At 43.7% G+C, this 12,373-nt stretch overlaps 1 protein-coding gene across 3 annotated transcripts in view; it reads right to left on the minus strand.

The window, feature by feature from the left end:
- Nucleotides 1-3,165: 3,165 nt before the first annotated feature.
- Nucleotides 3,166-12,373, minus strand: part of ARL13B (ARF like GTPase 13B) — a 35,900-nt gene continuing 26,692 nt past the window's right edge. The window contains exons 7-11 of one of the 3 annotated variants that reach the window (XM_072138521.1): nucleotides 10,483-10,594; nucleotides 9,931-10,174; nucleotides 8,983-9,096; nucleotides 6,196-6,264; nucleotides 3,166-4,301 (exon numbers count right to left, since the gene is read on the minus strand). In XM_072138521.1, coding sequence (XP_071994622.1) covers nucleotides 4,282-4,301; nucleotides 6,196-6,264; nucleotides 8,983-9,096; nucleotides 9,931-10,174; nucleotides 10,483-10,594 — 559 coding nt within the window. In that variant the 3' untranslated portion in view covers nucleotides 3,166-4,281. Of the gene's footprint in view, nucleotides 4,462-5,936; nucleotides 6,265-8,982; nucleotides 9,097-9,930; nucleotides 10,175-10,482; nucleotides 10,595-12,373 lie in introns of those variants that run through there. The other 2 variants (XM_072138520.1, XM_072138519.1) reach the window with 2 other exon arrangements.

Here is a 12,373-nt window from a genome sequence, read left to right on the forward strand (position 1 = left end):
AATGTGCTGACAGGTTCTGTTTAAAGGAAATCTAACATCAAAATCCATCCTGGTAAAGCAGGGACACTTAACCACAGTCACAGTGCCTGGATCTATGGGTATCTTATTATATTTGTTATCAATGCCCTCCTTCCTTCTAAAATCAACTTTTAGAATTATGGTAATGAGCTTTAAATGCTCTATCTTTTTTCCAGAGCCACTTAGTGCTTCAGATTCACAGGGTGTTACAATGAGCTGAGCAGATCATCCTCCTCATGCACTTCCTGCTTCTGCTAGACTACACAGGCAGAGGGAGAGAGCAGGGGGTTGGGTGAGACATGATCTGCTCATTGTAACAGCATGTGAATCATACTTGTGCAGGTGAGGTAACTTTGATCATTATATAACCCCAGTTGTATACCAGAATATATCCAAAAATGGCAATAACCAAATTCTTTTAGGGTGGATTCACACTTGCCATGATCAGTTTGTGATCCCGAAACGTGACAAGTGCCATATCAAGCACTGACCACATTGCCATAGACGGATCTCTGTGAATTATATGTAGATATGATGCATGGAGTCCCGCCCCTTGGAGTGTGGTCAGTCCGTGACTCTGCACTTTTCATGTTTAGGGATAACCACAAGTGTGAATCCGCCCTTAGAATGTCTGTGATAGAAAGTTTCAACACTCTTCTGGATTGTGGAAGTTCTCCGTCTCAGCATCCACAGGACTCTTCTTTTTTTTATGGAATTAATAATCCAAAAGAAGCCATTACTGATCCTCGGCCACCCCCAGGGTCACAACCACTCAGTCCCTGGCTACTACTCCCCACAGCAAGTGATTAGCTGACTGGCCTTCTCCTCTGTGTTGAGAGAGACAAGGATGTGGATACCAGTGTAGCCCCAGAATCAAAACGGGGGCATCTTACCAGCGAATGGGGGTCAGTCACTTTCTGTAATTAGAAGCTAATGGGGTCCGTGAGGCAGCAGAAATTGATGCCAGTGTTATCAATGCTAGTGACTATTTCCTGTGTGTACAGAAGGAACAGGAAGTTCAGCAAAGATGCCGAAACGGGAGCAGCAAAGGATTGATAAGGTAAGTATCACCCAAGATAGTGACTGGCTAAGCGGCCATTTCTTGTGTGCTCAGCGGGTCCAGGAGGTAAATGTGTAAATATTTAGTAGTTGGAGAACCCCTTTAATTCCTATCATACAACTCACAAAATAAAATCCACGCAGTGCTCTTTGTAGTATGTACATGGCTTTAATGCAGATTCTGTAGTGTACCAATATTCTGGATAAAATTATATACAATTATTATATACAGTACCATTCAAGAATATATATATATAGCAGTAGAAAGATAGTGGCTAAGAGAAACACAGTGCAGGCCAGGAATACTGAAAAGATGTGGAGACATTGTCCCCGGGGTACCATCCCATGACTCAGGAGCAGCTTCTCCAGGTTATAAAACCAGGTACACATTGCTGATGCCCACTGTATACAAGTAGTCGTACGCTTCAGGCTGCTTACACACTGCCGTTTTTTTTTTTTTCAGTTTTAGGCTGCGGTCACACGTTGCGTTTTGTTTGCATTTACAGCATGCGTTTTTAAAGGAAACCTACCATTTCAAATGGTAGGTTTAAGCTGTAAACACCGTGCACCAGCTCAGGGTGAGCTGGTGCCGGTGCTTAGTTTCGTTAGTGTTAAAACCGCGGTATCGCGGTTTTAACACTTTTTAAACTTTATAGCAGAAGCCGCTTCGGCGCTGCGTGCGCACGATCGTGCACGCCTACATAGGAAATGCCGCAGCCGTTGCGCGCGCACGGTCACGCGCAGCGCCGAAGCGGCTTCTGCTATAAAGTTTAAAAAGTGTTAAAACCGCGATACCGCGGTTTTAACACTAACGAAACTAAGCACCGGCACCAGCTCACCCTGAGCTGGTGCACGGTGTTTACAGCTTAAACCTACCATTTGAAATGGTAGGTTTCCTTTAAACAGCTGTAGAGGATTACATTGTTGTCAACATTGCGTTTACAAAAGGCATGCGTTAACATGATATTAACGTATGAAGTTTTTTTTAAACGTCTGACCGCAGACGTACGGTCTGGTCTGTGAATCCTGGACTGTGTGGTGGCTGGAGTTGGAATACTGTTATGTGATGCAAGGAATCCCTCCTTCTCCATAGAACAACTGCACTGTACTGTACTGAGGTCATGTTCACAGCTTTGTTGTCTGGATGTTTTGCGGCAGCTCCTTGCATGAAAAATAACTCTGATGCTTCCTTGTCACACTCGGCCATTAAATTTAACCACTATGTAGTCCAGGATAAACCGACCAAGCATGTTCATGTCTTTTAAAGCCAGATTAATTAGAACTAATTAGAACTTCTTTTATCCTGGTTTTACAAATGAGAGTTGAAGATCCTGTGTCACAGGGTTCATTATACCCATTTAACAGATCCACATAAGGGTTGTCCCACAGGTCATGTATAAGGCCCCTTCCACACTAGCGTTTTTCACGCGCGAGTTCTGCGCGTGCTTTTGACGCGCAGAACATGCATTGCACTCTGTCCCATTGTTTCCAATGGGTCTTTCTCATTTGCGTTGTTTTTCACGCGCGTGCTTGCGTTTGTTTTGAGGTGCGTCAAAATCGCAGCATGCTCTACTTTTGCGTTTCACGCGCGTTTTTCCCGCCCCATTCAAGTCTATGAAGACGCATCAAAAGTGCATTGCACTCGCAAGCATTGCAAGTGCAATGCGAGTGCAATGCGTTTTAAATGGATGGGTTGCTAGGTGACATGAATAATTCGAGCATTTAATTAAAAAAAACACAGTAAAGAACAGTGAAGAATAGAATAAAAACAGTGAACACAGGATCATTTAAGTGAAAAACACAGTAAAGAACACAGTGAAGAATAGATTACAGATGTTCGGCACATCTGCTTACTTGTCGGGAGATACGCGCGGAACGGTGCGCCCAAAATAGCATGTGAAGAACAATATATATGTGTGTAAAGAACACATTGCAGATGTTTCCATACATCTGCAATGTCTTCTTCACACATATATATTGTTCTTCACATGCTATTTTGTTCGCACCGTTCCGCGCGTATCTCCCGACAAGTAAGCAGATGTGCCGAACATCTGTAATCTATTCTTCACTGTGTTTTTCACTTAAATGATCCTGTGTTCACTGTTTTTATTCTATTCTTCACATCTGCTAACTTGTCGGGAGATAATATACTTGCGGAACAGTGAAGAATAGATTGCATTTGTTTGTATACATCTGCTAACTTATCAGAAGACATTCTTTTTCAATTAAATAAAACATTTTATTCCCGAACCATGGTCCCTTTGAAAAAGTCCCAATGACTTAAAAACCGCGCGTGAAAAACGCACCGAAAACGCAAAAAAACGCGAACAACACGCGTGTGAAAAACGGAAAAAATGCTAATGACTCCAAGGAAAAATGGAACAAAAACGCAGCCAAAAACGTCAGTTTTTCACGCATTGCACCCTGACGTGAAATGCAACACTAGTGTGGAAGGGGCCTAACCCTTTCCACAGATAAGTGGTAGTTAGAAATTCGGTGACCCGATTCGCGTTCAGCCATGTGCCGTAGACATATTGCCGGCAGAACAGCCAATCCAACAAATTGACACTCCTAGCTACAAGCCATGGCTGTGGCCAATCATAGCCAAGGCTCGTTGCCAAGGGCATCAATTTGCCAAACCTGCGTCTGAACCCGAATGCGGACGTCAGTTCCGCTCATCTCTGGTGGTAGTGATAATCTGACGCATTGAGGAGGATTTCGAATGGGGTGTTGGTTGTGCAGGCACAGTTATTTTCAATTCAATGTTTATGAGGCCGATGAAAACAGCCAAGCGCTGCCCCCCAGACTAAACAGACAAGATACTGGACCACCACTCCATCCCAAAGTCTTCCTCACTGTGGTCAGAAGCAGAGAAGGCTCAGGCTCCCAATAAGCACAGATTTATCACTTATCCTGTGGAGTGGTAATATAGATCCATTGTGGGGAAAACCTCTACAAAAGATAAAATTCTGATCCAGCACTGCGCTTCTCTATATGACCTAGTAAAAAAGAGATTAAAACCTGTAAAACTGAAGTTAGAGAGAAAACAATATAAAACATATATAATACTGGATCAAAAAAGTTGTGACATTCTGTTAGAATAAAGTGTCCCACGTTGTAATATCAGAAATTCCATTGTACCATCTTCTTCAGTGGTGATCCACCGTGCCCTACTGGTGACATCAGCGATGACATCATATCCGATCAATGGTTGCCATTTAGTTCTGCAAGTATAAAATACTGATGTCATCGGATGGTCACCGGCGCGAGGACACGTACAAAAGATGACCGTTCCCCGTTGTGCATCTCATGAGATGACTTCGTGCGTGTCACTGTTGGGTCTCTGTCGCATTGTCAGTGGCGGGAGAGGCTTTCCATAAAAATCTGATTTATAAAGCAAACGGGAAAAAAAAAACAACAAAAAAAAAAACGGTCCAATTAGTATTACAGGGGGGCAATAGGCAGCGCATGGGTACAGGCAGCGCATGCAGTATGGAGCGGGTTACATCAGAACCAGGGCTACATGGAGACGGGAATGAAGAGGGTTAGTCATGGGAATGGAAAGCAGGATCAGAAATATGTCTTGATGGAATGGAAAAAAAAACCCCTAAAATGCACTTGTTATGGTCCAAAATTCTTGAACTTACACAATAGATTCTAACAGGGTCTTATACCAGGGACATTCCTTCTAAAAGAGCTTTGGAGAAGTAATCTGACCGTTACATACCATCAGGGTTTTCAGTATTTTTTTTGAAGTAAGAAATCAGAAGTACCTATCATAGACAACGTGGAGATCCATCCAATCACAGATCACCTAGATGTCGTGTGCAATGTACAGAGCCAATGGTATCAGGTATAATGGTATAATTCTTATCCAGTTATTGGGCATGCTTCCGTAGTCAGGATGGGATGTAAGAGTACAGGCGGTCCCCTACTTAAGGACACCCGACTTACAGACAACCCATAGTTACAGACAGACCCCTCTGACCTCTGGTGAAGTCTCTGGATGCTTTACTATAGTCCCAGATTGCAATAATCAGCTGAAAGGTGTCTGTAATGGAGCTTTATTGATAATCCTTGGTCCCATTACAGCAAAAAATGTTTAAACTCCAATTGTCACTGGGCCCAAAGTTTTTTTTTTTTTTTTTTGTCTCGATCTACAATTATAAAATATACAGTTTCGACTTGCATACAAATTCAACTTAAGAACAAACCTCCGGACCCTATCTTGTATGTAACCCGGGGACTGCCTGTATAAGGTAAATGAATGCCACAGAAGACAAAGAGGCTGTAAACTGATTTATTACCTGTGAGAGCGACACGCCAGATAGAAAAATATAGATTTACCTCTATTTTTACATAAATTATTTGAAAAAACTACTGGTAAGTTCCCTTAGAAATAAACCTTATGCTGTGTATAGTATCCTGTCCCAGCCACCAGAGTTTACATGGCCGGTCTCCCTGCTCCTGTGAGGTCACCTTAAATGAATCGTCAGTCACTCCAGTTAAAAGGAAATCTAACATCAAAATCCATCAGGATAAACCAGGGACATTACTCATAGATGCAGGCACCATGAATGTGGTGATCTTCCTATATTTGTTATCCATGGCCTCCTAACTTCTAAAATCAAACTTTTAAAATTAGGCTAATAATGTGATCTGGCTTCAAAAGCCGATACACTGCACCCCTCCTTCCTCAGCAACTGGCTGTAATTTTAGACAGTTGGAAGGGGGGGGGGGGAGGGGTTCTCATGCACAGTGGACCCTACAAGGGTCATAAAGCTCCAATCACTATGTAGCGGTACACTGTGTAGTGGATCCTACAAGGTACAGAAAGCTCCAATCACTATGTAACGGTACACTGTGTAGTGGACCCTACAAGGTTCAGAGGGCTCTGTAGCAGTACTGCGTCTCAGCTTCTGATGACAGGGAAAGCACTGGCAACAGAGACTGGTGAAAAGAAAGGAACAAGAGACACCACAAAGCAAAAAGACTGATGCCCCATCTGTTAGGGAGCAGCGGCACGTGGAGAAAGCGATGTGTTAATGAGAGCGCCATTACCATGGAGAATGGAGGATACATGCCAGGACACAGAAGACAAAGGCTTTCTACAATTACCATTATGATGGGTTTCTCCAAGAGGCTCAAGTTTGGGAAGTCTAGTAACTTTTGGGGTTCCCCAGCCAACTACAGGGAAAACAAAGATAATTTCACTAAATAAAATAAAACCAAGGAATCACCAGCCGATGGCTCAGCGCTCACTGTATGAGGGTAGACATGACACTCAATAGATCCTGGAAACAGAACAGAGTCAATTCATGAAACATTCAAAAATTCTTATAAAAATGTAGAAATCCATAATTTACTTAATTTATATAATGCTTTTTTACAGATTTGATAAAAATAGAACAGTCTTAAATACTGAGTGCAAAAATATATGACACGACAGGTCTGACCGCTGGGACCCCACCTGATATTGGGGACAGACAGGTCCTGCTGCTATGTTCATTACATCAGGACATGTCATAGAAGTCAGGACAACCCCATGTGCCATGAACACCACCTATCCCCTAAGGAGAGTCAGGTATCTGCATGCTGCGGGGTCTCACTGCTTTGACCCCCACATTCAAAAGAGCTGATGTCACTGTTTAAAGCAGTGGTTCTCAACCTGTGGGTCGCGACCCCGGTGGGGGTCTAACGACCAAAACACAGGGGTCGCCTAAAGACATCGGAGCCATGATTTTATTGCATTTTTTTTGGGACGAATACAATATTCTTGTACATGGATTGGGGTCACTGCAACATGAGGAACTGTATTGCGGGGTCACAGCATTAGAAAGGTTGAGAACCACTGGTTTAAAGGGAACCTGTCACTAGGTTTTACCCCACTAGCCCCATCTGGTAGGGTATGAAATGTGCTTTATAAAATCTCTTCCAAAGTCAGGCAAATATGACTCTTCTCATCCCATTTTCACATGAGATGAGTCAAGTTTCGAGGTTGCAGGCATAGTGTCACTTCAGATGCCTCAATCTTCTGTTCTATAGAATCTAGAGTCATTCTACTAGTGTTATATTAAAGATAAAAATCTTGTCTTTCAGATAACATCTCACGGTTCAGTGAGCGACAGAACTTGACATCCAAGCAGTTAAAAATAGGTGGGAACTGGATCTTCAGCTTGCCACTAAGTCTTATGGTACTTGTATTTCTGGTTCTGTAGGTCACAAAGCCATAAGATGTGATCTGAAAGGTGAGATCCTTATTGTTAATATGGCACCAGTAGTATGTTTCTAGGTGCCATTGGGGCTTCTTACATGACACTACCCCCAGCAACTACTAAATTTTAATCATCTAATGTGAAGATTAGGTGAGAGGAGTCATCTTTGCCCAACTTTGAGATTTTTTTTTTTTTTATAGGTAAATGGATGAGATTTCACATAAAGGAGGGGATTCTAGAAAAAGACATTTCATCCCCAACTTGAGGGAGCTGGTAGTTTTGTGGGGTAAAACCTGGTGACAGGATCCCCTTAAAGGACATCTACCACCTGGCTCAAGGAATATAACACTAACACACACACACACCTCTTTGTTTTGCTTCTTATGCTCTGGTGTTTACAAAAAATTGTATTTTAAAATTTTGCAAATGAGCCCGAGGGGTGTTAATGGAGCCTGGAGCCCCTCAGGCTCATTTGCATAATTTAAAGCTTTTTTTTTTCCTTACAAGGTCATAGGAAGCTTAAAAAAGAGCAGATCCTGCCAGAGGAGCACACACCAGTATATCAGTGTGCTTGGTTTACAATCTTTCATCCTGGTGGTAGTTGTCCTTTAAAGGGCACCTACCACCCCGATTCTACCTCTAAAGGTAGATCGGGTGGTAGGTGGATGGATGGGAAGTGAGGATAGCCCTTTTTTGGGCTAATCCTCACATCCCGGGTGTCTTTTAGAAAACTTTAGTGCATGTATATGCTAATTTTTTATGCGGCTACTGGGGCGTGGAGTAGCCGGACATGAGGCTACTAGTCGCGGCTACTCCACGCCCCAGTAGCGGCGTTACTCCGCCTACCAGGTAATCTTCGGCGCGCAACTCCCGGTAGCTGCACGCCCTCGTCCGGGTCCCCTGCGTTCTGCGCATGCGCCGGAACTACTGCACATGCGCAGTAAGTATGCGCAGTAAGATTACCTGGTAGGCGGAGTAACGTGGCTACTGGGGAGTGGAGTAGCCGCGACTAGTAGCCTCATGTCCGGCTACTCCACGCCCCAGTAGCCGCATAAAAAAATTAGCATATACATGCAATAAAGTTTTCTAAAAGACACCCGGGACGTGAGGATTAGCCCAAAGAAGGCTATCCTCATGTCCCATTCATCCACCTACCACCCCTTCTACCTTTATAGGTAGAATCGGGGTGGTAGGTTCCCTTTAAGTAAACTGATGTTCTATACAAGTCTATGGGATCGCGGAACGGGTCCAGTGTGCAGCTATCTTCTGCAGTCCCAAAGAGTTTCATGAATCAGCAGATCAGGAGTCCAATTAGACAGGGGTGCAGGAATGTTATTTGACTGTAAAGGTCCAAGTGTTGAGACCCCCACCAATCAGACACGTATCCCCTATACAGACAGTAAGTGCTATTATTGTAACAACGCAAGTGATATTACATTATTAAAACCAGCAATATTCATACACGCATGACAACATATATTTAAAAAAACATATAAATACAATTTATCAATTGATAAAGAGCTAAAAAAAGACAAAGATTTTATGGCAAGTCTATATATAGTTCTAGTATATTTGGATAAAGCTGTGATGTAGATTGTCCAGGAGTTATACATAAAATCTTCAGTACTGTCCGCAGTGTCACCATGATCTGCTTGATATCCTCCAGCAGGGGGCGCACTTCTTTACTCACCAGGTAATTGAGGCGGCGGCGTAGCTGGACTCTTTAAATCGGACTCCTCTGCACTTAATGGCTCGATTTTATTCCTTTTCATTTTAATCTTTTTCGTCTTCTTTTTGCTTTGCGCTAAAAACAAACATGACGGATAGTGAAAGTCATTTCATTTCTGCAAGTTTAGTTTCATTTATTAAATTAAAAATTAAAGTCAAGGCCAATTTGCATAACTTGTAAAAACTGAGCTACTAGAGTTATGTAACATTCAGGAGGCGTCAGATGTAAAATGACGCCCCCTTGTGTGACATCACTTCCTGTTCTGGAGCAGTAGGACAGGAAGTGATGTCACCAGCTAAGCCAGACCCCGGCATTCACTAAATATTGGAAAATGTGCAGATCACATGTGAAGGGGGTTGAGCATCCGCTAATAGTGAAGCTGCATTTTACTCATTTCATTACTTTTAGGATCAATAGAGCAAAGAGACCCTCAGAAAACTTACATGTCAGGGATCAGATAAGCCTGCCATGGGCTTTGGGCCTGTATGGATATTATAGTCCCTACGAGTCTAAAATCACTTGATACATATGGTACTAGAATCAAGCTATTTGGGAATTGAGGAAGTGTCCCTTTGGCCTGCTTTCATTCTGTGCTTTGGAGACCTTCAAAGGGTCCTAAAATGGCTCACGTGTGTATTGATAGCAAGAACAGATGTACTAGATTTTTATGGGTGAAAGAGTCGGGTGGACCCTAGAAGACTTGGACCCTGGGCTACCGCCTACAATGTAATCCACTAGTGGGGATCACAGTGCAAGTTGAATAACACTAGAATGGACCATTACTGAAACTTTCCTGTAGTTTTGACCATACACAGCTGAAAACCATGTTAGGTAAGGGCACTGGAGATCTCTGGATGTGTTGCTCCTTCTGTCCAAGTCTACACAACAAAGCAGGAGAAAATAAATTACCTGACTCCTTCCTTTCAGTAGGATCTACACTTGCACCATCCTGCTCCAACTTCTGGGCCAAAGCATCTTTATAAGAGTCCAATAAATGTCCATCCTGTGATGTGCGGCCGCTCTCACTCCCGTCGCTGCCCGAATCCATTGCATCTTCTTCCACCTTAGGCTCCAGAGCGATGTCCAACCCGTTCTGTCCATTCACCATTTTCTGCCGTTTTTTCTCCTTTTCTTTCCGGATTTTCTCTTCATTCTGACAACAAACAGGAGAGGTATTATAATCCGTGAGAAGCCGGTGATAGGCTGATGATGACACGTTAGGTTTGTGCAGCTGTCCATGATATATACTATAATGTAATATTGATACAGTGTCTCTTCTCAGCTAGACAGATGTTCCCCATTATGAGTCCAGCTATAAAACCGGCCTCCATCTGCTGCCAAGTTCTTATCAGTCAACGGTTTGTGAATCTCAAAATGATTTCCTATTATAAAACCAAAGTCCAACACCACAAGATAGCAATAAGACACACACAGTAAAGCCTGCACTGTACTGCGAGATACCTCCACAATGACGGCCGATATAGGCTGGAAGGGATTGACCATCGGGACAGAAGTGTCTTCATCAACCACCGGTCTCCCCTCTCGCTCGGCTTCTTCTCTTTCCCTTTCTTCCCTAGAAGATGATGGAATATTAATGTTCGGACACAACTGACGCTGGATTCATCTTTAATGAAACCCAAATATATACGAGACCCGAGTGCTAGTAGGACCCTTCACAGCCTCACTTATGAGGAGATTAGCATTCTGTAGGAGCTGCAAAACAGAATCAGGGTAAATATTCTTTCTAGCTCCCAATGGTTGCTGAGATATCAATTGCATTATCTGACCCTTATAATCCTCTTCACCGTCAGAGAGGAGGAGCTGTGTGTTAGGATACTCTGCCCCTACTCTGCTCCAGCTCCTCCTCTCTGACAGGGGAGAGGATTATAATGGTCAGATACTGCAACTGATATCTCAGCAACTGTGGGGTGTAGAAAGGAAATTCAAAGTGCCCCTATATCTGTGTAGCAGCCCCTATAGAACGTTATTCTCCATACAAGTGAGGTGGTAAAAGGACCTCTTTAAGCGCCTCATGGGAATGGAGCACGAAAATATTAAAATCATTTAAGGGGTTTTCTATGAATATAAAAAGCGCCTGATGGTGCCGAAGTGAGAAAACAATAAACAAATACTTACCCAGCTCCACCCCCCCACTGCACGCGTGCCTGTCCCTGAAGTGAACTTCCAGGGGGGTCATAACACCCACCTCATCTAATGGGGGAGATGAATCAATCTTTCTATGCCAGAACAATGGAGTAAATATTGAGCATTTTAGACCATTTTTAGGCAGTTTTCTGAAGAATGGGTGGGTTCTCGGTTAAATGGGGCATGGTCCTTCAGAGATATAGCCTGTGCTCGCTATACTGCACCAGATTCATCATCCAGCATCAGACACATGGATTAACCTGGCGCAGCAGAGATCTGTCTAGTTCTATTCTGCACTGGTCTAAAGACCAACACATGAATACGTCTCCCCCATAGATTGGCCTCCTGGGATGTCACTTCTATTTACCAGGGGACTTTCTGTGTTGTCCCCTGGTCTGAGAAAGTCACTCATTGGATCACCCCCTGGACCCTCCGGTTGGGGCGCAGGCCTGAAACCAGAAGATCCGGAAAGAAGTACTGGAAAGAATGGGGCTCATTTTTCACACTGGCCACTAGGGTTTTCTTTCCATAAACATGGAAAACCCCTTTAATAACCAAACATAGCCAGTCCTAACTTCCCTATTTGTACAGCTTTTTCTGAGGGACAGTCGCATTGGGGCAGATTTACTTACCCGGCCCATTTGCGATCCAGCGGCGCGTTCTCTGCGCTGGATTCGGGTCCGGCCGGGATTCACTAAGGTAGTTCCTCCGCCGTCCACCAGGTGGCGCTGCTGCGCTGAAAAGCATCGGAACGCGCTGGAGTTCACCGGCTCGGGCTGAGTGAAGGTAAGTGCAAGCTCCGCGACAGATTTTTTTTTTTTTTTTAAATGCGGCAATTTTTCCGAATCCGTCGGGTTTTCGTTCGGCCACGCCCCCCGATTTCCGTCGCGTGCATGCCGCGCCGATGCGCCACAATCCGATCACGTGTGCCAAAATCCCGGGGCAATTCAGGGGAAATCGGCGCAAATCTGAAATAATCGGGTAACACGTCGGGAAAACGCGAATCGGGCCCTTAGTAAATGACCTCCATTATTTCACAATTTTCCACAAGTCAATGGAGGCTATTTATCACTGGTTTTCCTGGGCTTTTTTGGTATAAAAAAAAAAAAATCTCAAAGTAGTCACATTGAGGGTTTGAGACCTTTCACTGCTAAAAAGTCTCACAGGACTATATACGCCTCTTCATTAATCTGGCCTAAACATAGAA

Source organism: Engystomops pustulosus, chromosome 2, assembly GCF_040894005.1.
Source record: "Engystomops pustulosus chromosome 2, aEngPut4.maternal, whole genome shotgun sequence".
Lineage (NCBI taxonomy): Eukaryota > Metazoa > Chordata > Amphibia > Anura > Leptodactylidae > Engystomops > Engystomops pustulosus.